This window comes from Melopsittacus undulatus, chromosome 10 (genome assembly GCF_012275295.1).
Source record: "Melopsittacus undulatus isolate bMelUnd1 chromosome 10, bMelUnd1.mat.Z, whole genome shotgun sequence".
NCBI lineage: Eukaryota > Metazoa > Chordata > Aves > Psittaciformes > Psittaculidae > Melopsittacus > Melopsittacus undulatus.
This window is the reverse complement of record NC_047536.1, coordinates 11,650,239-11,677,286: the sequence shown is the minus strand read 5'-3', so window position 1 is coordinate 11,677,286 and position 27,048 is coordinate 11,650,239. Positions and strand designations below refer to the sequence as shown.

At 44.4% G+C, this 27,048-nt stretch overlaps 2 protein-coding genes across 5 annotated transcripts in view; one reads left to right on the top strand and one right to left on the bottom strand.

The window, feature by feature from the left end:
* The window catches only part of CYFIP2 (cytoplasmic FMR1 interacting protein 2), a 50,664-nt gene extending 27,655 nt beyond the window's left edge, over nt 1-23,009 (top strand). For all 4 annotated transcript variants that reach the window (XM_034067204.1, XM_031047463.2, XM_013128581.3 and 1 more), the window contains 12 exons: nt 707-815; nt 1,165-1,284; nt 1,968-2,167; nt 2,649-2,736; nt 10,921-11,064; nt 12,630-12,720; nt 13,392-13,522; nt 16,600-16,672; nt 17,187-17,281; nt 21,228-21,466; nt 21,925-22,072; nt 22,640-23,009. In XM_034067204.1, coding sequence (XP_033923095.1) covers nt 707-815; nt 1,165-1,284; nt 1,968-2,167; nt 2,649-2,736; nt 10,921-11,064; nt 12,630-12,720; nt 13,392-13,522; nt 16,600-16,672; nt 17,187-17,281; nt 21,228-21,466; nt 21,925-22,072; nt 22,640-22,807 — 1,606 coding nt within the window. In that variant the 3' untranslated portion in view covers nt 22,808-23,009. The remainder of the gene's footprint in view (nt 1-706; nt 816-1,164; nt 1,285-1,967; nt 2,168-2,648; nt 2,737-10,920; nt 11,065-12,629; nt 12,721-13,391; nt 13,523-16,599; nt 16,673-17,186; nt 17,282-21,227; nt 21,467-21,924; nt 22,073-22,639) is intronic.
* The window catches only part of FNDC9 (fibronectin type III domain containing 9), a 32,630-nt gene continuing 9,055 nt past the window's right edge, over nt 3,474-27,048 (bottom strand). The window contains exon 2 of the mRNA XM_005147307.3: nt 3,474-4,256. Within this exon, the coding sequence (XP_005147364.1) occupies nt 3,596-4,249 (654 nt within the window). The 5' untranslated portion in view covers nt 4,250-4,256 and the 3' untranslated portion in view covers nt 3,474-3,595. The remainder of the gene's footprint in view (nt 4,257-27,048) is intronic.

Genomic DNA, 27,048 nt, shown 5'->3' with positions numbered 1-27,048 from the left:
ACATATCCTTGCTTGACTTCTGTTTGTGTACAAGGCAGATAAGTGAAAGCCTCCCATCTACAGGAAATAGGATCATGCACTTATCCTCACCTTAGTAAAGCAGAAGAACTTGTAAAAGTGAGAAGGGTAACTCAGTATCTTAGGTCACACATCAGCCCAGGTGACTGTGGAACTTCTGCAGAGTCACTTGCTCCCTTGCAGGGAGCTAGGCCCTTTGTGACATTTTCTTCTTCCCAATTTAAAAAACATGGATGAACTCTAGTGAGAGTCCTCCTCTTATGTCCCCAGAGGTGAAGCAAGTCTTTAGTGTACCTCTGCAAGGAGTTTTGTCTCTAGATCAGATTTGGCCTTATGGAAGGAGAGCAGTCACCATCATCAACCAAATGCTCCCACAGCAGATCTTCAAGGAGGGAGCACAGCTTTAGGACAACCCCAGTACATGGCACTGGTGATACCTTTCAGCACAGTCTTTTATCTTGCTGAATGTTGTAGCCATAAAAGCCAAGAATGATGGACAATGCTATGGCATTCCCCAGGTAACAACCACTGCTCTGTGATATCGAGATTTAAGTAGTTAATAGTATGTGGAAATTTCTTGGCATTCAGAGCAAGATGAAAAGAAAGACTAAAACAACTCTGGAAAAGATCCAGAGGGAAGCTGATATTGTGTGTTTCTTTTTTCCTGACACTGCTTCCTTTTTTTCAGTGTTTTATTGGACAAACGTTTCCGGGCTGAATGTAAGAATTATGGGGTGATTATTCCATACCCACCATCCAACCGCTACGAAACACTGCTCAAGCAGAGGCATGTCCAGGTACAGTGCAAGCAGTAGACTACAGTACTTACAGCTTTTGATCTATTAGCCTTTTGTTGGTGGCTACCATCCTAGTGCTGGGCTCAACTGAGGTTGGTGCTGGAATGAGAAGGGTTGAACCTGTGTCTGACACACCACGCTCAGGGAATGGGGCCTGAGTGGAAAAGGATTTATGCTCCACATTTTCCTCCTTCCCCCTTAAGTAATGAAAAGCTTAACTGAGGCATTTGCATCACCACTTTCACATTTAAGCAGACGTTTGGATTTAATTTGTGTCTGTTACAAAAAAACTAAAGTACCTTTTCCCCATCTGTATATAACATGCAAATGTCTTTTGTCCTTTTCCCAGTTGCTGGGTAGATCAATTGACCTGAACAGGCTCATTACCCAGCGTATCTCAGCAGCGATGTACAAATCGTTAGACCAGGCTATTAGCCGCTTTGAGAGCGAGGACCTGACATCCATAGTGGTAAGAATTGTTAACTGACTGTGGGTATGAATAGAGAGAATGATACAGTGCTATGGATACAGTTAACTGTCTTCTGCTCCAAGTCCCACCTACAGCAGGTTTCAGCTAGCCAGCTGCTTTCTTTATGCTGCCGAATCTCTACTATTTCTGCTTAGGCAACTTTAATTGCATTATTACTGGACCATTAAGTGTCTGCATAAATCGTAAGATGACAGTCAGCAGTTAGATTTTGCAGAGCTCACATAAGAGAGTTCTGTAATCTGGGAGAAGGAAATCCTGGCTTCAATTCCCCTGTTGGGTGAAGGTGGCTGAGGCATCATTTGTGCATGTACAGGACTTGCTGTCTGATGTGTTACAGGAGCATCAGAGTCAAGCAGTGTAAAATGACTAGTTTCCACCTTTGGAGGATTCTGATGTGAAAGCCAGGCAGTGCTTAGTGGGGAACAAACTCATTTTGCTTCCTGCAGGTTTTAGAGATAGCAGACCAGGACCCTCCTGAGTGGAAGGAAGTGCAATTTGCCTTGGCCACTGGGTTAAACTGATGCCTTTAACGTTTGCTACATCCTCACCTGAAAAATTCTCTGTGGGCGTGGATATAAAATCATTCCCCTGGCAATGAAACGAGCTGTTTCTATTGTCATCTTGGTAATACATTGCATTTGCTGCTGCTTTATGTACTGCAGGAGCTGGAGTGGCTCTTGGAAATAAATCGCCTGACTCACAGGTTGCTGTGCAAGCACATGACTTTGGACAGCTTTGATGCCATGTTCCGGGAGGCCAACCACAACGTGTCTGCACCCTATGGGCGCATCACCCTCCATGTCTTCTGGGAGCTCAACTTTGACTTTCTACCCAACTACTGTTACAATGGATCCACCAACAGGTGAGGAGGAAAAGCAAGACAAGGGGGCAGTGGAGACGCTCCTCTTCTTTCAAAGTGTCAAACAAGCCACATTAAATTCACATGCATTGCAATGAGGTTTGCATTCCCTATGGGATGAAACAATTGCACTTAAAGTGAACTTAAAACCCACTAGCTCTGCTTGGCCTTGAAAATGTTAGTAGCATATTCAAGTGATAGTTAAGACAGTGATTGCAAGCAGCAGAGCTAGTTTGGTTTGGCGAGCTGGATTACTGAGCAGCAGAGCTGTGGCAGCTGCTCATACATGAGAAGAAACCTCACCTTTGGTAGGTTAAATTGATGTTTTACTCCACTAAAAGATAAAAGCAGGAGCTTGCATTCCAGTTCCTGTGATGAATTGCTAATCAGCCTGCAACTACAGTTCATCCCAGGCCATATCTGCACTCAGCACCACTCACCAGGCTCTGACCACTTTCCTCCCTGTCTCCTGTGCCCACTATAGGTTTGTGAGGACAGCAATTCCATTCACACAGGAACCCCAGCGGGACAAGCCAGCCAATGTTCAGCCATATTACCTCTATGGATCCAAGGTCAGTAAATGAGCCACAGCAGCCAGAAGGAGTGGATGTTGGAAGTATTTATTTAGGAAGAGAGAAATGCAAGAACTACTTCATTAACAGAATGGTGGGTGCAAATTTGCAGGGTCACATTGCCATGTGAAAACAAAAAGCCATGCAAAAAGCAGATTCCGTGTGCTTTTGCTACTGTTTTCCCATATTCTTCTCTGTAATATGCCTGTGTTAGGAAATGCTGACACTGCTCTGTGCTTAGTGTTGACACTGAGACATCCACCCAAATGCAGGGAGAGGAGAGCAAGTTGGAGCTCCAAAGCAATGCTTCTCCCCAAGGAAGGTACCACTTCAGGAATCCCATTTGTAGTTCACAATGGGAATTACTAAAATACTTGTGTGTGCAAAAGAGCCTACTTGATACTGACAATACCTCTTGTGTCAGGCTGCAGTGACTGTTTATACAGGTGTTATGAGGGCTTGGGGTGTGGTGCTAGTGGAGGATCACTCAAGTGTGAATCTACTTGAGTGGAGTTTATTTGTTGTGCACGTTGATTGATGACTCTGAAGTGAATCTACAGCACTGATACAGATTAGGTAATGACACTGCAGTCAGCTGAGCCTGGCCCTTCCCAGAGACCTGACTTGGTTTCTTTTTACAAAGCCTCAGCAAATGAGAATGTTTTTGTCATTTTGTCATTTTTTGACAAAAATCCTTCTCCTTGCAATCAATATCCTGCCTTGTATTCTACCCTGGGACAAAAAGTCCCCATGGACACACAGACAATCACAGAATCACAGAATCCTGTTGGGAAGAGCTGGGAAAGAGCAGTGTGAACCAAGCAGGGCTCTCCAAGCAGGATCTCCCTTTATTTTGCTCTCATTGAAGGCCATGCTGTGGCAAGATGGCCCTTTTATCATCACTGGTTTTATAGGAAAAAAAGCTGTGGGGGGAGCTGTATGGGCTCTCCCTCATGAAGCTGGAGCCCCTCATTAGCACAGTGGTCATGGGGACTTCCAGAAACTCCTCTCTCAGTCCATCATCCAGCGGCCTCTCCAGTGAGCTGCTCCCTTCTTCAGAGCTAGTATTGGGATGCTTCAGCCTCACAGCCCGGTGGCACCGTGAAGACCAGAACTGCAGGCAGCCATAGGCCAGGAGAGCAGTGAAGCAGAGGAGCAGCAGGCTGCTCACCATCCATATGGAGGTGGTAGATTCATGCTTAGAGCCGCCGAAAATCAGAGGGGTTTTGTCCAGAGTGTGAAAGGTGGTGCAGTGGTTGCCGGAGGGGTAAGAGTTCTTGCATGTGATGCAGAGAACATAGATGGTGGATGGTGTGAGTCGGTGGAGGACGAGGGAGCTGAGGGGGTGAGGAACTCGCTCCTCACGGTGGAAGTTCTGGCGTAAATAGCCAGCAAAGATGCTGTTCCAGTTGGGGCGGTACATGACATGGTAGTAGTTCTCTGGACAGGGGTTGTTCATGGCCCAGGAGACAGTGGCGCTGGTGTAAGTGATGTTGTGCACTTCGATGTTCATGGTGCTCCTGAAAACAGATGCAGGGAGAGGCTGAGTTTCCTCATTTGTGTACAGACTCAAGGGCCACTGGCACCAGTGAAGTCTTTCCCCTGCTTCACTGGCCCTTAGATTGGACTCAGGACAATGCCTGGCTAGCTTAGATTAGCTGCTAGGTCTTAGATGGCTAAAATTACAAAATATGAATCTTGCTGGTACCTGGACTACTGTATCACCCTGTTTTGAAACCAAAATAACTACTGGGATATAGACATACTTTATGCTTTAGTTAGATTTTGGGTGTTTTAGATCTTTCTGACTAGTTGTCTATATAGGAAGCTTGCTTAGCTTTTTTGTTTCTCGTGGAATTAACATAAACTGATCATTAAGCTATCTCCAACTTGCTTGTGAAGCTGCCAAGAGATACTTTGATTTTACAGCTAAATGCCATTTTAAAAGCTGCATAGTGATTATTTCACTGGTTTAAGTTTTTCCTGCATTTTCTGTACCTTACTTGTTGCTTAATGGAGCATAAACTCTTTCTATTCCTGCAGCATCTCATGCTATATCAGGATTGTAAATGTGAAATCTGAAGATTGGTGAAATATAAATAAATGCCTTTAGGGAAATACAAAAATAATAAGTACAAAGCTCTCCCCCAGACAGAAGACACTGACCACTAACAAACTGTCTAGCAACAGCCACAAATCACTTCAGTGCATCACTCCTTTAGATTGCTAAAGTGCTGTCTGAGCACGCTGCAGCATTCTCTCCCAACCATCCCAGTGCTCCACACAGAGCTGCATGCAATAGAACCAGTTTCTTTTTTCCCTCTTCCTCCCTCTCTCACTGCAACTTAACTTTCCTCTAATTCACTCGAAAATCAGCTCATCTCAATGACCGTTTCAGCCATTCTTACATGAAGAGCAGTGCAGGACATGCACCCATCGTGGAGCCCTCCCAGGGCTGGGGCAGCCACTTACCTCCTGTCAGTGCTGGGGAGCAGCGTGGCTACAGGCAGGCAGCGCCTTCCCCTCTTCCCAGCTGCTCTCCTCCCTCCTGCCTCTGTGAAATCCCTTCTCTGTGCTCTGCCTCATATTATACCCATCTGGGGCTCCGTCATCCCTCACCATAGCAACCAATACGGAAGGATGGGCAGGCATCTTCACATGATTTGGGAATGTTATCCTTAAAAGCTTCTGCCTGGGAGAAGCATGTCTCTGAGACAAGTCAGGTAGTTTTATTTGCTGGCTTGTTTGGTGTTTTCTGGTTTTCCTCTGTCTGCAGTCCCCCAGCAACACCATCACTGGTCCCCAGCAGGGTCTGCATTAGAGACACATTGGCATATGGTATGAAATGTGGGATCCTGGCCTGCAGTACACATTGATAATTTAGAACTGAGGGGCTTTGTCTTTAATTCTGTGATTTCTTGCACATTTAAACTACTGGTTTGAGCCAAACCCAGAGAGCAGCAGATTTTCAACCCTGATGCTGCAGCAATGTCCATTAACTTTTTAACATTTTCTAAGCTGTGTGATGAGAGCAGGAACTGGGTTTTGAAAGACTTTGACCTAGTGCTGAACTCCCAATGGATTAAGACAGGCTCTTCTTTGAATGCCCCTGCATTATAGACTGCTCAGGGGTGTCCCCTGTCAGTCTGGTGAGAGAGAAGAAGGGAGAGGCAAAGCCAGTACCAGTCAGGGGAACAGCTCAAGTCTGTGGCCAGGAGGGGACAGATGTGGCACTGGGTCTGCTAAGGAGAGACTTTGAACAAGTGATTTCACTGCTGTCTGAAGCCAAAATGTGCTTGAGAGAAGAACTTTCCCAGAAGAAACATTGGTTCTGGGTCTGGAATTACTCATTCTTTGTTATTCCTGGAAAGGTGCAGTGTTTCAAAGACCTTCTGATATCAACAGTGATTAGATGATGATGCAAACTGCATCAGGAGAGGCAATTACAAGCCTGGGGAGGACACATGACCCTTGCTTTTGATTTCTGTTTGGCAGTTCTGCATGTTTTGGGTTTGTTTTCCAAGATCAGTATCCCCTTCCATTCCTGTGAGTGAGCTGTGGCTGCCAGCGAGCTGAAAACAGGGGGCAAAGATGAAAATAATTATGGGCAGGGATGGAAATTAAAGTGCTCCCAGGTGGCTTCCTGCCTTTTGCATGGCTCTGTCCTGCTTACAAGAGCAGGGGGATAAGAGAGCTCTTAGCTGATCCCTTGCTGTGAGTAAAGTACATCCCTGCCTGCAGGGAGAGAGCTGAAGATATAAATCTGTGCTTCAGAAAGGTGGGTTACACAAGAGAGCTGCCTTCTTGTCGTGTTTGGGTTGTTGAGTTTATCAGTGTTCAGAGTGGCTGGGAAATTAAATTCTTGTTGTTCACAAATAAGGTGTGTTAGCAGGAAGAGAGGACTGAAGAAAGTGGAAATAGCTGGATTAGGCCAGCGAAGGGTCCCACTTTCTACATGATGTGATCAATACCACTTCTCAAAGGAAAATGCAGCAAAGCTCCTAGTGGTGTTGGTACTACCTCCAGGAATCAAGCTCACACCCACTTACACTTGTGATGAGCTCGTAATTCTGATTTCCTAGGATGAGGAGATGCCAAAACAATGCCAGTGCCAGGACTGCTTCAGCAACTGGTGTTCCCCATATCTGCAGGTGGACCCAGCTGTGGCCCTGCCTTCGACCCCTGGCTCCTCACCATAGGATGCAAACCCTAAGTGCTCTCCAGTGGCCAGCAAAACTGAACCATTTTCTGTCATTCAGCCACTTACAAAACACAGCAGGTTGCCAAGTGTCTGACAAAGAAGCTGCAAAATTATGAGCAACCCACTACTTACTGCTCGTGAGCACTTTTTAGCTCTGTAAGTGCTTTAGATTTGGCTTAATTTATGTATTTTCATGAGTGCTTCGATTTTTCTTGGCACTGCCAGACCCAGGGTCACTGGAAATTCCTGTTTCCCTTTCCCTGGTTGAATTTGCCTCCCCTTTCTTAGCATGATGCAGGCAGATGTAACCTTAAGGACAGTACATGCTGCAGGCCCTTGTAAAAATAGTTACGGTGTGTGAATGGGATGGAGCTGCTCTATTTTCTGCAGCAATAGCCCGAAGGTGTTCAGAAGCTGTGGTTGCTGCAGTTGGCAGTGGGGGCTGCTGATGCCCTCCAGCAGGCTGCATAGGCTGTGCTACTGGACTGCCATGGCCATTGGCTTGTAAGTAATAGTGCATACAGATCATGGAAATCAGGAGCTGGTATAGCAAGGCATTATGCTGAGACACAGAATATACACAGACAGCCTCAACATGGTATATAAATGTCTGCTGCATTGTACATGTCCATCCCAGCTGGGGAATATGTATTTTTTGTTCGCATGGAAGTGTTAGCAACCAGCGGATACAGCTGAATATGGTAAAAGTCTTACAGGGAGATTGAAGGTTACTTGTGGCAGAGGAAGAAACCAGGTCATTCAGGCTGTTTGACTTAGAGAACTTCCTCTGACAATTCTGGCCAGAACTGTTTTTCACTCTAAGACATGTCTCAGCTGTCACACTGAAGTTAGTTTGGCTGGGAGCCTGAACTCATCTTGGGCTATATGTAAGTCCTTTTTTGTCTCTAAGTATATTCCTTTTTCATTAGCTCTTTGTTATTCCAAGGGAGTTCTGGCATAGACAGTATTATCTGTTTGTTATCTCTCTCTCTCTGATCTATTTCACTGGATAAAACTCTCCCTGCCTTCCCTTAGGTGAGCTCAGACAGGTCTGGGTGATGGCTAACAACAGTCTCAAAGAGATGGAAATGACAACTGGGTTTTGTTTTGCTTCATTTGCTGCTGAAACTGCTCCAGAGCATCCCTGATATAACCTCCTGAGCTCCCAAAGCAACATGGGGGCCTTCCCCACGTGCTTCCAGGTACTGATGGCTGTCCTGAGACCTGGAGTGGGACACCCAGGCTCTGTGGGACACTGGAAACTCAGCCTGCTTGCACTCCCTGCCTCCCAGACCCCAAAGCTGCCCATTTGGCCCCAAACCAAAGGTGGGGCAAAGCTCCGCAGTGTCTTTGGCAGCTGCTGCTCCCAAGACACAGCAAGATGGGGCCTTTCTCTGGCTCTCTGAAGGGGTGGAAGCAGCCGCTCAGTGCGGGGGAGCGAGCTGTGCTGTTCAGCCAGCTTGTACCTTCAGCTGTTTTGTCTTAAAATACCCCCTGGTGTCATTTTTTACATCCCACAGTCTCTATCCCAAGCTGTGTATCTCACCCTTAAATGGAGCTGTATTTTTAATTGCTGGCAGAGTATTATTATTAGAATCAAGCCTGCTGCTAATGCACTGTGTAGCTCTGCAGAGAACTCGATGAACCAGCCTCATCTTGCATACAGAGAGGGATGAATTCTGCTTGTCTGCAGCCAATGCACGTCCTAAAATGTGTGTCCTCCCAATCAGGCTTATTGTCAAGACCCTTACTTGAGGGAAAAGCCCACTTGAAAGCTGCTCTCCAGCTCCATTATCCTGCTAAGAGGTGATGTGGGTGGCAGAGCAGCAGCACCGGCTGCCTGCTGCCCATACAGCGAAATGTCAGCCCCATTATGGGGAAAATCTGACCAGTTCCTCCACAGGTGGATGCCAGTGGTAGCCCATCTCAGGGGACCATGGTGCATGTGCAGACAGAAGACCTGTCTCCTAGCCACAGAGTACAGAAAAGGCTTCCAGAAATGAGTGTGTATTCATGAGCTTGCTGAAATGGGGATATTTAATTCAAGCCACTGCTGTGCTAACCGGGGGGGGAGCAACAGGGTAAAGGAGTCTACAGGGGGCAGCAAGGAAGGAAGGTGTGAGAAGGAAGGAAGGTGTGAGAAGCCATCACCCCTGCAGTAGGACACTTTCTGGGGGCACCTGGGGCTGGAATGACTCAGTACAAAAGCCAGAGCAAAAGCAGGGCTGGACTAGGACCCTGGCAGGTTACTGGCTTCCCTATGGGATGATTGTGTTAGCCATTTGGAAAATGTTCCAGGCTGGGCATTACCTGATGTTTAAATAGACACACTTTTTGAAACATAAACCATTGCTCATTTTCTCACATAGCAGTGTGCCTGTCTATTATAGTAGGCAATAAGCTACTGGACCAGAGCACTGGGGCTGTAACAAAATGAGGGACAATTAATTAATTGATTAAAGCATCTGGTCAGACTATGAAAGCACAATCAGTACATCAGTCTGCTAGGATTCTGTATCTGAGCAAAATAAAGTACTTTTCTGATTCTTAGCAAATGACTTCACTTTGTAACTCATTAGTAACTCGAATGAAGTGTTAAAGTAAATCTCAAGGAAGTGAGTCAGAATTGGAGCACAAGGGAAGCCTTCAGCTTCAGTATTGCAGTAGTGTTGGAGGAGAGACAACATTTTGCCCTGTTCTACTACTTCACACTTGCTCCCTTTCACCCTAAGGTCTTCAATGCATTGGTCCCTCTGCTCCTTTGGCCCCATTACTGGCAGTGAAGGGAATCACATCCGTGTAGAGTGGAGTTTGCAATAACTGAGGGAAGCAAGCTCTCTGCTGCATGAGATGAGAGTGCAGTGTGCCTTTACTATGCAGCACTCACACAAAGTCAACCTTGAACTGTGCATTTGGGATACAGTTTGATTTGTTTTCCTATCCGGTGCTTAAGAAAGTTCTGGTAAGCATGAACCAAGGGTTTATCTGTGTTTTGCTGGAAGAGGCACTACTGCCAGAATCTTTTCAAGAATGGGCTTTTTTTGCTGTTTACTGAGGCTGCAGTCATAGATGTGGGGGGAAACTGCAGCCCTTCTCTGCTGGGCTGAATCATGGTGCCAACACTTCTGCTGCAGAGCCCAAGCCGAGCATGTGGTGTTTCATTTAAATCTGATTTTTCCCTATGTTTTTTTTTGCAGATAACACGAATGAATTAATTCCCCCTGATCCTGTTTCCCTCACACTAAATGGATCTGAGAAATCTTCCCCTGATAAAATGTTGCAGCAATTTCCATATTTCCAAGATTACACTGATACAGCACATTCCTGGAAACAACTTTGTTTTCTGCCACAAAAAATTTGGCAGGGGGAGAGCCCTGGGTACTGTTCTCCCTAGACCAGGGTTAGATTATTGCCTTTTGCACAGCCCCATGGGAATGTCTATTAATTACAGAGACTGATATAGAGCTTTACAGGATGTAAAAAATGATTTTTTCTGTATCTCTTCCAACTGCCCTTAAGCTCAAATGCTGCAGTTCCTACTGTTATTAAGAAGCCTTATTTAAAGCAAGTGCCCATAGGGAAAAAAATCTGCCTGGTTACAAGTATATAAAGCTTTTCATTTTAGTAGAGAAGAATTCGGGTTTGAAGAAGCAAAGGGCCAATGACTGAAATCCTTGATTGGGAATGTATGAAAGAGTAAATTGCCTTGGAATTGAAAGTGCCATTACTACATAGCAGGATAAGAAACCTTGTGACGTTGACAGTGTGCTGAGATTAGAATGTATCTGACTATATAGCAAGAAAAGTAATCTCCTCTTTGTCACAAGAAGAAATGGAAATTTTTGTGGGGTTTATTATTTCTCCTTCTTTGCCTTAAAAATTAATTGAAGTGATGGAACATAACACTGTGATAAGGGAATTGCTCACATCTGGTAAATGCTCCTGTCTAACTGTCCTGTGTCACTGTGCTTCTGATTTCTCAGCCTCTCAACATTGCCTACAGTCACATCTATAGCTCCTACCGCAACTTCGTGGGGCCACCTCATTTCAAGACAATCTGCAGGCTTCTTGGCTATCAAGGCATTGCTGTGGTCATGGAAGAGCTGTTGAAGATCGTCAAGAGCTTGGTAATTATGAATCTAACCCTGGCAATGGAGAAACCTTGATGTCTTGAGAGGCATAGGTTGGATGGTCAGCCTGGGTTTTGGATTCAGGGTGTTCACATCTGGGCACCTTTGTGTCCCTTGAGTCACGCTGAAACACTTGTATTGACAGTTGATTTTCACTGTTGCTGAGGAATCCCACTGATTGCTGTGGGATGATGGAGTGTTTCCACCAGTGCTAGCTGTGATCAGCCACCTACATCTGGGGGTGGTGGAGCTGGCATGCAGCTTTGCTAAAAGCCACTGGGAAGTGATCAGGTGGGACATGGCACTCATGGTCCCCCAGCACTGCCTGTGCTGCAGTCTGGGACACCTTCAAGACCTGTGCTCATGCTTAGTGATAGCACTAAAGCACTCTATCTCACTGCCTTGTGGTACCCTGGAGAGCTGCAGGAAGGCAAAGAGCAGGCAGCAAAACTGATGATACCAACTTTTGCTGCCTTTATAAGAAATTTCATGCTATAGACAAGTCCTTATTCAAGCTATACTGTCCATTTCCGTCAGGTATTCTGAAGCCAGACTGCCAATAGCCCAATCTGCTTTCCAGTTCTTTTCTTTTTCAGAAGAAAAATGTGATACCCGCAGGAGAATGATCCCATGTGCTCCCTAAGGGCACTAGCAATACCAAGCATTAAGAAGGGAGGAGGAAGTGTGCAAAAACATACACTTTTTCATGTCATGCTTTTCAGCTACAACCCTTTCTTTACTGGAAAGACAATCTTCATTCATTACAAATATCCAAATTCTGGTTTGATTGCAATGACGACATTTTGAACTCGTCTAACAAAGCAATGTAAAAAACTGAAAACTTCAAGTGCATATCCAGTTTTCCTACTGTAAAGGACCATAGTTACTGAAGATGTAACTTGTGTCACTTAGTTGAAAATGCTGTAGCTGGTGTGCGAGATCAGACAGCATTCAGCACAAAGACAAAGATTTTATGTTTGGCTAAATAGTGTTTAGTGCATAATCCTGCATAATGTATCTCCAGGATGCAGGTGTAAAACTCCAAATGACAGCAAGCACTTTTAACTAAGAAATATTCTCTGTTCTTTTCCATATTAGATCAAAACATCAGATCTGCAGAAACTTGTAAATTCTTGTTTAAATTCCGAGTATGTAGTGATCATTCCTCAGGTGGAAGGAGCATTTCCTGTGCTGGGGAATGACTTCTATGGCAGATCTGGTGAAATGCTTTTTGGGTTAGGAGCACAAGTCCAGCTGGATCTAAACTGAGTCTTGTTTGGATTTCAGCTGCAAGCAATGCAAACACAGCAGGCTGTATTTTGAAGTCGAAAGTCCATGCAGCTGTGATTGATTATTTGGGAGGAAGCTGTAAAAGCTCTCTAATTCCATACACTCGGTCTGAATTTTATATTTGAGTGAAATCCAAAATAAGCAAGTTCTTGAACTCCAGCTGAAGTTCCATCCTGTACTGTCAGATGTGGACCCATGCACAACCAGTCTCTTTCAAAGCTAACACCAGGAGAAGGCATCATTCCAGCTTAACTTCCCTTTGTCTCTGACAGCTACAAGGCACCATCCTGCAGTATGTGAAGACTCTGATTGAAGTAATGCCCAAGATATGCCGCTTGCCAAGACATGAATATGGCTCTCCAGGTGGGTGCTCCAGATAAATGCTTGAGCAAGAGCTCGCCCATGTGTTGATACAGCATTGAGTCAGGCACACACTAGTAATTAAACAGAGTTTGGCATCTGACATGCCAGTGCAGTATGCAGCCATGCTTGTGGGAACACACTTTCAGTGGCTTTGCTATTGACACTGGAATAGGTATAGGAAACCTTTCCAGGAAATCTCCCATTGGAAATCTCCATTTGACCACACAGATGGCTGATAAGGGAATGTCTGCTGATAGCTTCTGTTTTGTTTTCAGGATTTGGTAAGCTTTCGTTACTGTGGCTTCACTGATATTTTTCAAAAGCTCTACTTAGTTAACACAGATTTTTTTTTGCAGCCTGCCATTGAGATGGAATGGGAAACTCTGGCTGGAATACGTGAGCCAGCACCAAAACATCCATTACAGTCTTGAATCTCTTTTTCCTCTGATGAGGAAATCCATGGAGTTTATATGAATTACTCCCTATTTCCCAAGGGTTACTGAAAGTAGGATAAGACACTGCATCCTAGTTCTCCCCAGTGCCAGTCTCCATAAATATGTTTAACAGTTACAACTTGCAACTTGTGATTAAGGCACTGGTTGTCATTTTATCCAAGTTATCAAAGATGATTCTGCTCCCACTTTTCTGACTGCCTTTCCTTGTCTTTTAAGGAATCCTGGAGTTTTTCCACCATCAGCTGAAGGACATCATTGAGTACGCAGAGCTGAAGACTGATGTGTTCCAGAGCCTCAGAGAAGTGGGCAATGCCATTCTCTTCTGCCTCCTTATCGAGCAGGCTCTGGTAAGGCAAAACCCCCTGCACAACAGCTCATACTTGAAATTGCCACCTCAACAGTATGTGTGGAAGTGGGGTTTCCAGCAGAAGAGTTTGGTGAATGTTACTTCCCAGCTTCTTGTGTGCTCAGGGTCTCTCTGAGGCTGTGTTATTGGGGTCTGCGGGCATGTCCATGGATGGTGTATTGGCACTTGGTCACTGACATCTGGGACTGCTGGAGGAGAATCTGAATACTGGAAGATCTAGATTTGATTCTTGGACTCAAAGTTACCCCTTGTTTGTCCTTCTCAGAAATCAGCTGGAGCTTATTTCTAGATTGTAAGCTCTTTGCAACAGGGATAAGTACTTTTTTACGTACATATTTGTACAGCAAGAAGTAGATTTGAGCCTTTTGCTCTTTTGGGGTGCCAGTGCAATGAAAATAACCTGATTCTAATGGTGATAGGGATAAAGCAATCCAACAGGAAAGAAATTTCAGAAGACCTGATGATAAATTTCCTCTGACTTATCTTTACTGAAACCTTAGATGAATTGATTTGATATTGCTCCCTATGTGATGCTCTTTCTTGTATGGGGCAAAGACTGTGGCTGCATGCCACTCATCTTCTTAGCTTCTAGGTCTTCATTCAGTAAATTCACTTTGTAATGAATTTATCTCACACTTTGGCCTAGAGTCAACTGAGATGAGTTCCATAACACAATTTTATATTAAAAATGTATATTTGATGTCATAATGGTTTTGACAGGGGTGGTTTTTGCAGTTTTTCCAGCAATATTTCAGAAAGACTTCCCTAGCGTAAGATGGGATTTCCAAGCCAAGTCAGAAAGTTTTGTTCAGAGCAGAACTAGAAGGAAGTTCAAAGACTCCACGTTTTATCCAACCATAGAGCACAGAGAAAACCAAAAATCTCTGCATGTTCTCAAAACTGGTGGTTCTGCCCCTGCCTTTGGCATTGTAACCCCAGATATAGAGACTTTTAGTTCCAGATAGGGTGTATCAAACATATTCAGTGAGCAATAGTTGTGTAAGATTAACTAGAGAGATGTATATCACCTAGCAGCTTGGCTTTATTTTATAGAATGACCAGAATTGGCAGCTATATCCTGGCAGTTTCTGTTCCCTTTGTGGCTTCGTCACTGCTTTCTGCTGTTCTCAGTGTTGGATTTTATGCTGGATGTACTGCATTTGCCTTTTCCCTCCCATCTCTAAATGAACACTTAAGGGACACATGGTGTTTTCTTTTAGAAATCCTTCATTTCAGTGCAGAAATGTTCCTGCTGTCCCAAGAGCTGTACATCAGCAGGGCACTGGCATTTCAGAATAGCAGAAAATAAAGAAAATAAAATGGTGAGAATTTGGGGTCCCTTTAGGAAGGTTGCCCATCAAATTCCACATCTGTCTGCTTTCCATGCAAGCCAAAAAGTCTCTCCCTCTTCGATCCCCTATAGGGATAGACTAAGACAGGAATCGACTAAGAATATAAAGCCATTTTGCACGCAGCGGGCACCGGTTCTCACTCACTGGAAGATGTCAGATGTGTAGAGCTATCACATTAAAAGATTTTCCCTCTAATGGAGCTCTTATGCAGCAGAAGCAATTGCTTTTACAGTGTGGTTATCTTCATAGCTGTCAGAATGATCTAAAGCTGGTGGCATTGGCTGGCAGAGACTGCTCTAGTGAAGATGTGCGGTCTGCTCCTGTCTACCCCCTTTTACTATTTAAATCTAAGGAATGAGGGGTTGCTTGGGACTAAATTTCTAAGCAGAATTCTAGGTAATGGGCCTTGGCAAGGAATTGTATTTATAACATGACTAATTTTAGGATAGATACCAGGTGAACACAGGCTGCAAATGGTGAAAATACTCTCTTTATCAGAGAGAAACAGCAGTGAAAAAGCATTTGCCTAGGAACTAATAGTGTTTAGCAAACAAAATAACCAAGGTGACAGGCACACTCTGTTAGCATCAGCATCTCTGCCTGTAGAGGGACCCAGGTCTGCTCCTGTCCCTCCAGCACTGTGTCACAAACTGCACTCCCACAAACTTGCTCTCATTCCAGCATCCATGTGCCAGTACAGCCTCCTGCAGCTCCATGCTACACTGTCCTCTCCCTCTTGGCTGGAAGATGGCGGTATCCACTCGTGCACCTCAAACAGATCCAGCCAAGTCATTCCATTGGGCCCCCAAATATCTTTGCTGTGCTGTCATGACCTGCTTTTGGGTGTGTCTACATCTCTACAATAAGCACAGAACTGGAAGCATGTCCTAGAACTGGACTTCTGTAGGAGCAAACTAATGCCTTGTCATGATGCAATGCCTCTGTGTTAAACAGCTTTGGTTTCCTTGCTGCTGTTTCCCATTGCAGACTTGTACACAGTGTATTGTTGGCCATCACTCCTCAGTCTCCACCTGCCTATTTCTAGGTTTCTCCTCCTTGTGCATCTGTGTTTGGGATTATTTTTTCTCAAGTGCATCGGCATGCATTCTCTTAGGTGGCATCTCATGATGTTATTCCTCTCTGGACTTCTGTATTACTCTGTATTAGCCTTGGTGACTACACCACTGGGATCCTGGTCTGATATCCCTAGCTGAGAACATTCTATGACCAATCAAATAATTTCAGACCAACTTATTATATACCTATTTGCAATAGAGCCATGCATCGGTATATTTTACATGTACACATCTTAAAATGTCAAAGGGTAATTTCCATCTGGGCACTCTATGTAAAAATAAATATCAGGAAGCTATAAGGGTAATATGAAACCAAAACCTCCATGTTCTTTATGCCCTCTTACTTGCAGTGTTAGTAAATGGGGCAGAAAATAAATACAGATCTCTGGCCTTGTACAGGCAGGAAGTAGTTTCTTTGAGTTAAGGAAACTTCCTGGTTGAAGTTGAGAGGTATTTCTTCCAGTTTTAGTTCATTTAGGTTAAACTGTTGGAGTTACTACTGAGCTGGGTTGGATTTGAATAGGTGCTGTAGTATGAATTGTTGTAGTGTTGCCCAGGCCCCTGAGTCCTACACTCAACCCCTGCAGGTATTTTTTAACTTACTTTATCTTTCTTTCTTCCTGCCTCAGTCCCAGGAAGAAGTTTGTGATTTGCTGCATGCTGCTCCCTTCCAAAATATTTTGCCCAGGGTCTACATCAAAGGTAAGAAGCTGAGAGGGAAGCAGTGGACAGACTCAAAGGTCTCTGCCCAGAAGCTGTTTCTCTCCCATTTCTGTTGAGGATTACTTCTGGCCCTGCTTCCCCCTCGAAAGAGATCAGTGGATACAGCCAAAAGTCAGGTGGAAACAAATGCCAAGGGTGCATTTTCCATAGACTAGTTACAGACTGAAACCTTAGTTAGTTTGGGGGTTCCCTTAAGGTTTCAAAGCCATTTCACAGCCTCTTTGGAGAATGACAGCATGAAATGTCCATCTCAACAGGAGCGATCAGTAACAGGGCTGTGCTTTTGGACATGTTTGGTAAAGCTGCTGCTGAGACCTGCAATCGCACATCTCTCCCTTCTCTGCATCACTGGTCCCCTCATTTGCTGTCGGTTTGGCTCACTGATCCAAAGTCTCATTGGATGGTTGCTGGGGGGCAGCTCTGAGCAAACTCAGCGGAAATTGCGGGTCTCCACTTCCTCCTCTCATTTCACTGTTTGCTGCTCGCTTGACAGAAGGAGAACGCTTGGAGGTGCGCATGAAGCGTCTCGAAGCCAAGTATGCCCCACTTCACCTGGTTCCCTTAATAGAGAGGCTGGGCACTCCGCAGGTAAGGATTTCATTGAAAGGGATGGCTGTTGAAAACTCATAGCAGTCCCCAGGTGGCCTGTTTGGCCTTGGGAAAATGATCCTTTTTTTTCCTTTTTTTCTGTCTTTTTTTCCTTTTTTTTCCTTTTTTTCTCCCCAAAACCTCAATTGGACAACAGAATCACAGTCCTTGCCCTAGCGGACACTTTGAAGGGAAATTGGCAAGCGGGTCCAGAGGTGGTGTGTTGCTGCCTCCAGTATGGAGGGCTGGTGGGGAGCTTAAGGCAAGCATGCTAAGAAGCCAGCTCTGAATAACTCTGAAAATCTCTTCTCCATTTTAAAAAGGAGGAGAATTGCTGGGATGGTTTGAGGGGAAACTCCGCATGGCTGTCCCTGACTTAATCAATTGCCATCACTTTTGGGGATCCCATTCTAGGGCTGCAGTGTGATCCATTTTTAAGCTCATCCCTGTCAAGGAATACATCTGAGAATGGTTTCCCTCCTAGCACATGCTTAGAGCTTCAGCACATGCTTAAAATTATGGCTCCATTTAAGTGGCTTCTTGAGGTGGGCCTCAGCTTGGGAAGGATCTCTTGAGCAGATACTGAGTACTGTTATAAATATCTCTATAGATAGATCAATGTAGTAAGGAAGATTTGAGCTCCATGGATATCAGTAACCAAACTTCCACTGCCTACTTAGTGGGATTGATGGGATCAAAATAATTCAAAGTATTAAATGATTCAAACATCCCTTTTCTGTAATGTACTGCCGAGGGAATAGAACACTCAGTTGTATGAGGTGACATGTATGGCAGGCAGAAAGTTGATGTTTTTTCTTATTTTTCTGATAGATCAAGGACATTTTGAGCTTTGTTTCATGGGAAAATATATGAAACAAAGAAATTGGCTGGATAACTGAGGGCTTTTTTTTTACTTAGTAGACACTCCTCTCGCTTCCCATTGACTTCCTTTTAAAGGAGACACTCGAGAAAAAGAATTCACCTCTGTGTTTTTGTGTCTTTGTGTTGGTCTTTCTCTCTCTCCTTCTTTCCATGCAAAACCATCATTAAAATCTGCTATTAGAGTCCACTCGTTGCTTATCCCTGCCACAATTTATAATGGTGATGAAAAGAAAAGGGATTTCATGTCCTGCTAGAAATGAATTTTTCTGTAAACTGTTCCCATATCCATCACACAGGTACAGTTGAGTACCAGGTCTTTTTTTGAGCTCAGATGTAAATTAACACAATGGTCCCTTTCTAGAGATGCCTTCATAGCTTCTAAGCTTGCTCCTTAAGCAGTTTTGGACATGCATTTTGGAATTGCAGTTTTGGACACAGGCCATACAGGAATTTTTCCTGCAGAATTCCCAAGTGCCTTTTAGCAATTGTCCAGAATCTGAGCAGAAGTTGCCTGCTTCTCTCAGTTACCTGAAAGAAGATGCCTCTCCATAAAGGTGGCCCTATGTAATTACATGCTGTGAAGGGGCTGAGCCAGAAGCTGCTGCAGTTATTGGTGGTCTGTCAGTCTTACTTGCCAGGTAACAAGCTGGAAATGAGGTGTTGCACTACTGGATTTGTGCAATGGCAGGAAAACTATCAGTGTTTCTTGTAAATAATTGTTTTCCATTGGGATTCCAGAAGCAGCTGTTTGGTAGGTGATTAATAAAGAACCAGGGGGTGAAAGTGGTTCCTTAAAGGAATCCTTTCCTTTTTAATGCTGATCGTAGGGGTATTTAGTAAAGGGTTTTCTAAAGTGCTTGATCAGTCTGATTTTTTACTGAAAGTAATGGGAGCCTTTCCTTTTGAAGACAGAGGGAATAATTGAGCCAGCACAGCAGCAGCCTTTGACAGTTTATCCTGAGAGCATCCTTCCTCTCCTGATAAGAGGCATCAGTGGGATCCCAGACTGTAAGGCAGATCTGGCCACAGGACTAATAGCTCTCCAGCTGCCTTCACCATGTCAGATATAAGTAGTATCATTCTGTATCAAAGACTGGTCCTATGGTGATGAATTTCAGAACCAAATTATGTCTATGAATGTGCATAACTGAGGGGCATTAAATCCTTTGGAAGGTGAATACATCCCTTTCTAGATCATGATTTCTTAAGAAACAGTATACTGAGATCACTGGGCTAGTTTGTTGCCAAAAATATCTGTTCTATCACCATATCTTAGCAAACAGTAATGCTAACACCTAACTTATATTTGAAATAGCTCTACTTCTACTGTGTGACCATTTTGCTATCATAGACTAGTGTGTGCAGATACTAATCTGTACCCGTAAGAGCTTGGAGCAGGTGAGGAGAGAGAAAATGTACAGCCTTTAGCTATAAAACCAAGCTGGATAAAATATTTATTTGCCAAGCAAACATGTGCAAGTATGTGCCATGAAACTGGCGATACCATTCCTCTGTTTAACAGACCTAGGGATCCCAGGCCTAGCCTGGCCTCTGCACAGCAATACAGCTTTCCCTTGATATTTGCTATTAGTTGAACATTAATTGATCAGAGATTCCCAGAATGTCCTTGTAATGGACAAGCAGGAATTGTAATGCTTCTAATTTCAGTAGCGACCAAACTAAGAATGCTTCAGGTTACTGCCAGCATAAACTAATAGCCAGGAAAGGGGATGTGCAGGATGTTCATGTCTCTTTAGCGTAGAATAGAGACAATCCAAGCAAACCCAGCATAATTCACGTTCCTAATGTCTGGTGAGGACACGTGCCTGCTTGTAGCACCGGATGCTCTGAGACCCCATGGTGATTCTGAGCAGGGTGACGTTTTTATAGGCATTACAGGGACAGCTGGAAATGGAGCAAATGCTTAAAAACTACTTAAAGCTCCAGGAAGTCCTCTGGGATAGGCAGGGGGTTGGTAAATGTCACGCTTGCTCTGCCTGCCTCTCAGAGTGGTGAGAGGGGTAGAAGGCTCTGACCGTGGGGCCAGAACTCCATGGCAGCCACTCATCTATTGGGGTGAGCATGGCAGAGCCAGAGCCTCCCACAGCTACGGGCATGACTCTTAAGAGCACTCAGCTCCCATTTCCTGTGTCATTTTTGGCAGTGCTGCATAGAGGAGTCAGTAGTGCTGCTGGAAATGGCAGGAAATGGGCAGCTAAGAGGAGCAACCTCTTAGCTTGCACTCCAGCCCCACTCAGGGGGCTCAGTGGGCTTGGTATTCCCATGCTGGGGGAAGACCCGGCTTGCTTATTGACAGTCCCCCTTTGTTTTTTCTCCTGGGGGAGTGATGGGGCTGAAGTCAATTCTCTTAATTCTTCTGTAGTGTAAAAGCCAAATTAACTCCATCCAATTGAGCCATTCTATATTTGAACATGTCAATCTGAGTGGGGATGGCACAGAAATTCTCCACATGTGTAAAGCTTTCACATCTGGAAAAGAGTATTTGACTTTCTTATAAACAGGTTTTCCAGTATTAAGGTTCTGGTGGCCTCTCATCTTCCTCAGAGCTATTTAACCCTAACCACAAAGGAAATGAAAAAAACCATAGGCTATCTGCATGTTAAAGAGATGATGGCAATGTCCTGGGAAGCAAAATGTCCCTGTTCTCTCCTGTTTTATTTTCATAATCTGCAGAAATCATGAAATTAAACCCAGCACCACTAAGTAGCACTGATAGAACAGCGTGTTAGCAGAATTAACAATCAGTATTTCTGGTCAGAGCTCTGCCTTCAACTTCTGTTTTCTGATGTACAGAGTTATTTCAAAAGATACTGAGGTTGGTGAAATATAACTGAGCACAATATTAAGTCTTCTTCCGTTTGAGGGATGAGTATTCTCTGGTGGGAAGTGCCATGGCAGCAGCCATCAGAGGTAAGGTTGGACCTTGCATGGGATGTGTGTTAACCTTGAAAGAGCCAGGGACACTGGGAAGCATTAAGTCCAGCGAGAAGGCCTGTCTGTATTGTATCTTCACTTTTGTTTCTTTGGTTGTCCTCCTCCTCAGCAAATAGCCATTGCCCGGGAGGGTGACCTGCTGACCAAGGAGCGGTTATGCTGCGGGCTGTCCATGTTCGAGGTGATCCTCACACGAATCAGGAGCTACCTGCAGGACCCCATCTGGCGCGGGCCACCCCCGACGAATGGGGTCATGCACGTGGATGAGTGCGTGGAGTTTCACCGGCTCTGGAGCGCCATGCAGTTTGTGTATTGCATCCCCGTGGGCACCAACGAGTTCACTGCAGAGTGAGTGTCAAGCAAGTGTCAGCAGGTCCCCTGGATGCCCTCAGCTGCAGTGATAGCTTCAGCCAGTGTAGAGGTAGAGGGGGAAATCCAGGTTCTTCATGGAAAGACTCTGTTGTGCATGGACATAAAGAGATGCCCAGAGAGGTTTCTGTCTGAACAACTGGTGAAAAGCAAAGGGACATGCCCAAGGGAACATGGAGAAGGAGGTGGGTTGATGGGCCAGCAACCCAAGCCAGAGGTTAGGTCTTCTTATCCTGTGATGCACCGCCTGGCCCTGGTATAATTCTATCTCCTGAGTTAATTTTCTTTAGCTGTATTTATCCTGTTTAGGAGTAGGACTGAATCTGATTTCCGTAGGAATTCACCAAGGGAAGCTCCTGGTGCCATGGTAGGAATTCTGTCACCTAATTCTATCCTGTCATCTCTCCTCACCCAATTAACCATGTCCTCCCTTCCAGGCAGTGCTTTGGAGATGGTCTGAACTGGGCAGGTTGCTCTATCATTGTTCTCCTTGGACAGCAACGGCGCTTTGACCTCTTTGATTTCTGCTACCACCTGCTGAAGGTGCAGAGGCAGGACGGGAAGGATGAAATCATCAAAAACGTGGTAAGTTGAAAGGTGAGGTCCCAAAGGACCTGAACCAGCACACTTCTCTATCTTGCTTTCTCCAGACTCACAGATTACAACTATGGCCAGTGTTAACCTAATTCATACTGGACATACTCGCTGTGAGATTTCCATCTGCAGTCTCAGCAGAGAGGCCAAGGTTTTAATTGCCTTGACAATCAAATTCTTTTTTCTCCCAGAGCTTTTCCCTTCTTCCCGGAGTTAGGAAACCGGAGTTGAGAAGCTGGCATTTCCAGAAACCATCCTGTGATCTCAGTGGCTTTATTAGTACGCAGCTGGGAGTCTAGACGTTAGAACGGTTAACTTAAGGACCACTCACTGACCTTGTTAAGGCTCTGCCTTGCATCATGAAACCCCATAATGAAGTGAGTCACTGGTCCCTGGGAGGTGCTAAGTGAACTGTAGCACGTGTTAACAGCAGCTTTGCTTTAGCAGAGTTTTCCAGCAGCAGCACAGTTACTGAGCACAGTTACTGGTACTTTCTAGCTGGTCAGATGACATAAGACTCTCTTCATGTACTGTTTTTCTCCCTCTCCATCCCTCCAGCCCTTGAAGAAGATGGCCGATAGGATCAGGAAGTATCAGATCCTGAACAATGAGATTTTTGCCATCCTGAACAAGTACATGAAGTCTGTAGAAACAGACAGTTCCACAGTGGAGCATGTGCGCTGCTTCCAGCCCCCCATCCATCAGTCGCTGGCCACTACCTGCTAGTGTGGACACTGACCCTGCGCAGGTTGAGAAGGGAGAAAGGACTGAACCCAGAATGGCTGGGAGAGGTAAAGATGGTGTGAGGCCTGGCAACAAAGACTGGGTATGCCTACCACACACGAGGATGCATCTTCCCATCTCGTCCTGTTTGAGTGCATGTTCTTCTGTACCATCCCTGTGATCGGTTTTACTTGTAGCTTTCAGACTTGGGGGTGGGTGGGGGTGGGTGGGCAAAATGTGCTTTTCTTCCATGAAGTGGTCCAGTTTTTCCCTGTGATTCATCCAATCGAACACATCACTCTGAAGCCATATTGCAGCCCCAAACGTGGGGACCCTGGTGAAAGAGCTCTATGCTTCCACAGCACTGGGAGCCCACTCCCACTGCAGAAGCAATGGGGCAATTCAACATCCCCAAATGACATGTGGAGCCGGAGGGTCTGAAGACAAGCCCCTGATTCACTCTGTGAGAGGAAAAAGGGATGAAAGCAGGATTGTCACCTGTGGCAGGACCCTGAGAATCAAGTGATGGGCACAGGGCAGCTGGTCTCAGATGGCTGCATGCCCCAGGCTGGGGCTAGCTTCATGCTCTGTGCCATGTTGTTGGCCTTCCTGTAAAAGGGAGCTTTGGCACATGGGTTTCAGAATAGCAATGGTGTAGTCACCAAATAACTCCTTAGCACTTCAGAGAGCTGGGGAAAGAGAAAATAGCCTGGCTTTTCCCTGCTGTGGAACATCCACTTATTTTAATGCAAAGGGTTCTCCCCAAAGACACATCTTCCGTGGACTAAACAAGATTTCTTGCAGACTACAGAAGAGGCTGCATTCATGTGAATGTGCTCTTGAACATGTTCATTTGGTGGAAATAATCACTGGTCCTGACAGGAGGCAGGTTTAGTTACCTCGAACATACGTGATCTTTGGCCAAGGATGAGAGCTGGGGTGTGTAATTTGTGTACATTTTGGGATACTATTTTCCCTTGTTTTAGACAAATTCCTAGTGGCAGAGTGACCAAATATCTTGCTTCAGAGGTTGGTGACTATCAGCAGGGCTTAGGAACTTCCCATTGCTCAGAAATCATGATTGTTTAGAAGAGGTGAAATATAGGATAAGCATTAAAAATACCCAGAAATTTCCAGGTTTAAAGGGAGGGAACACTGGAGTTTGTTTCCTTTTCCCACTCAGCTAATCTAAGATCCCTGGATATTGAGAACAGATTCAGTAGGAACTTCAAGGAGGATTTTGTAATTCATGGTCTTCCCTGCTTCCCCTCAGTAGTGTCATTGACGTGATACAAAAGCTTGTGCTTGAAGTTAAAGGAGATCAAACCGCGCACTCCAAGAGGAAACGATGCTAGCTTCACCCCTGGCAATGCTTTAATTCCTCAGCTTTAGCCAGGCCACAGCAGATAATTGCTGTTACAGAGCACAGATGTGACAATATATATTCCTTTCACGCATTTCCTCATGCCTTGTAAGCTGCATGCTGTTATAAGTGTTAAAAAGGCAGAGCCTGCGTGTTTATTCTGTCAGCAGGAACATAGAATTAATTAGTAGAAATGTCCCAGCTGGAGTATTTTTGTCTTCCAGCAAACTACAATAAGCAAGAGGAGATCTTGCTGGATGGGGTGAATTTGTTCTTGAGATGCTCACCACCTACTCCCTTGATAATCCATAAATACCCTACCATGAAAAGTGCTGGACATTTTCACACCTGGAGTCTCCTTTAATTATCAAGACAGGCATTTAAACTGCAGGGACGTGATTGTGCAGCACACTAACCTGAAAGTATAGTGAAGTCTCAAGAAGTCTGGCTGAAATCTTTTAGTGGCAGGGGAGGACCCAGCCCAGCAAAGCAAGTTGTTTCCATGAGGAAGAGCAGTCTGGGACTCAATGACACTTCAGGGCTCTCACTCTCTAGTCTTCTGCTAAGGACATCAGTTCTGGTTTTCCATCGTATTCCAACAGTTCTACACTACTGGAGTGAGGGTATCTACAAATATATATTTTTTAAAAGGAAGAGGCAAATCAAGCACTTTATTTTTTGTGGAAAACAAGATACAAGGAAGAGAGATCCAACCAAGATCCTATTTTTCCTGACCTAAATAGCAAGTGCTTGTTATTTTGGTATGAAAGTGTTGCTGAAAAGGTCGCACAAATCCCTGTCTGGCTCTCAGAGCCACCTCTGGGCACAGCACAAATAAAATGTCCTGCTGCATCTGACATGTTATGGGATGTTGGAGTCTTCTCAGAAACCAGCATGAACAAGAAGTTGCTACAGAAGGATGAACTGTACCACATGGCGCAGTCTCAGCTACCAAAACAGAGAAGGATACAGTAAGGTGAATTTAAATGCCTGTTTTCATCTGTTTAGGTCTGGAGTGAGCCATGAGATATTTTACCTAAATATGAATACCACTTTGCATTCTTTTGCAGTAGTTTTGCCATAAGAATTCTCTGAAACCCTGCAAGACACAATTGCACGTACCTGAAAGAACAGGTAGATGAAATCTATTTGTTGCCTTCAGATTTGCTGGCAAAAATGTAAAATCCCTTCAGATTCCAAGGGATTCAATATTTTGAGCAAAACGTCCAAAGTGCATGAACAAAATGTAAAGTAGTTTTTACTGTAGAGTGTTTGCAGATGTTTTGCTTTGTTGCTCAAGTAGAATGAGATACCAGCTAGGAAAACTCTTATGGTCTTCATTTCTGAGATTTGATGTTACTGTCCATTTATTCTCTAAAGGATGCAAGTAGTCTTTAGCTTCAGTTCACTAACCCTCCTTCACTGTGTATGAGAAAGAGATCCAGGCTTAGGTCTTTAAAGAACTCCACAAAAATTGACTTTTTTTCCTACTATCCTTTTTAAATGTCATAATTGTTAATGGAAATAGGAAGCAAATTTATAGCAATAGGGCTAAATAGTAACAGATTGCCATGGGGTCGGGCATATTCTCCACACTTGCAGACTTCCTCGCAAGTTTGGGTGTCTTTTTGCAGATACGCTCTAACCCTATGGTTTTCATCCTTTCCCAGTCTGCAGACACTTAACTTATTTTTCCTAGGGAAATATGGACCCCTGTCTGGGTACTTTAAGTCCATTGACTGTGGGACTGTTTTTTCACCTATTTTTGACTTCTTACTCTGAAGTAGTCTGCAAACTCCCCAGGATTTACCATCCACCACTTAGCCTATTTCAAAGACAAGTTGTTGGCTCAATACAGGAAGTACAGGGGGAAGAAGGGATGGCCTGTGTCATTAATGAAATCAAACTAGGTTTTTTAATGTTCCCTTCAGCTTTGGCATTATAACATGTGACTATTGGCAGTGCACATGCCTTTCTTGGGTGATGCTGCCCTTAACTTTCAATGATACAGTAGAAAGGGGAAGCAACCTAGTTCAAGCTCAGCACTTCAGTGATTTTCCTTTTAGTCTCTGGCAGCACTTATTAGCATTGAAGAACATGTTAGTCCTAAATTCTCCTGCATTACTCCAGTCCAGTAGGTTTATGTGTTTGAGAACAAAAGACAAAAGAATTGAAGATGTAAAAATAAACCCCAAGAAAATATTCTCAAAACCTGTTGTCAAATGTACCAATATTTGTATGAAAAGCTGCTTGAGTTATTTTGTACAATGAATTTTATTTATGGTGAGGCATATTTATGCTCGTGAGCTGATAAGGTGTTAAATTTCTGATCCATATTTGCTATGCAGCTGAAGATGATATTTTGGTTTTGTATTATTACTTTTTGCTGTTGTTCTAAAAATTCAGCCAACAGAAGCTTCCATCTCCATTAGAAATGCTTCTGCAAGAGTCAAGCATCTGGTACATGGTGAAATGTCCCGTAACACAGCAACCACCAGTGTGTACAACAAATGTGGGATGACTTTTGTGATGAACAGAAATAAAAATTGGGCTCATTCGTGAAATGGGCAGACTTTACCCTTGTGGTACCATCACTGTTGTGATGACTGTTATTTGGGTAGAGCCTCCAATTGCACTTGACACACACAAAAAAGCCAAGAGGAATAATGGCAGCATTTTGTTGATAAAAAGGTTTGTGGCCAGCACCAAAGCAAACAAGTTTTCCTATCCCACACCTAACGATTTCTGATAAAAACATCCTTCCACAGCAAATTTTCATTTGAAAATTTTAGTATAAGAGGGCTGGGGGAGGGAAAAGTACATAATTATAAATAATAGAATTTGACAGGCCCTACTCAAAGCTAAACTGGGAAGCTCTTTT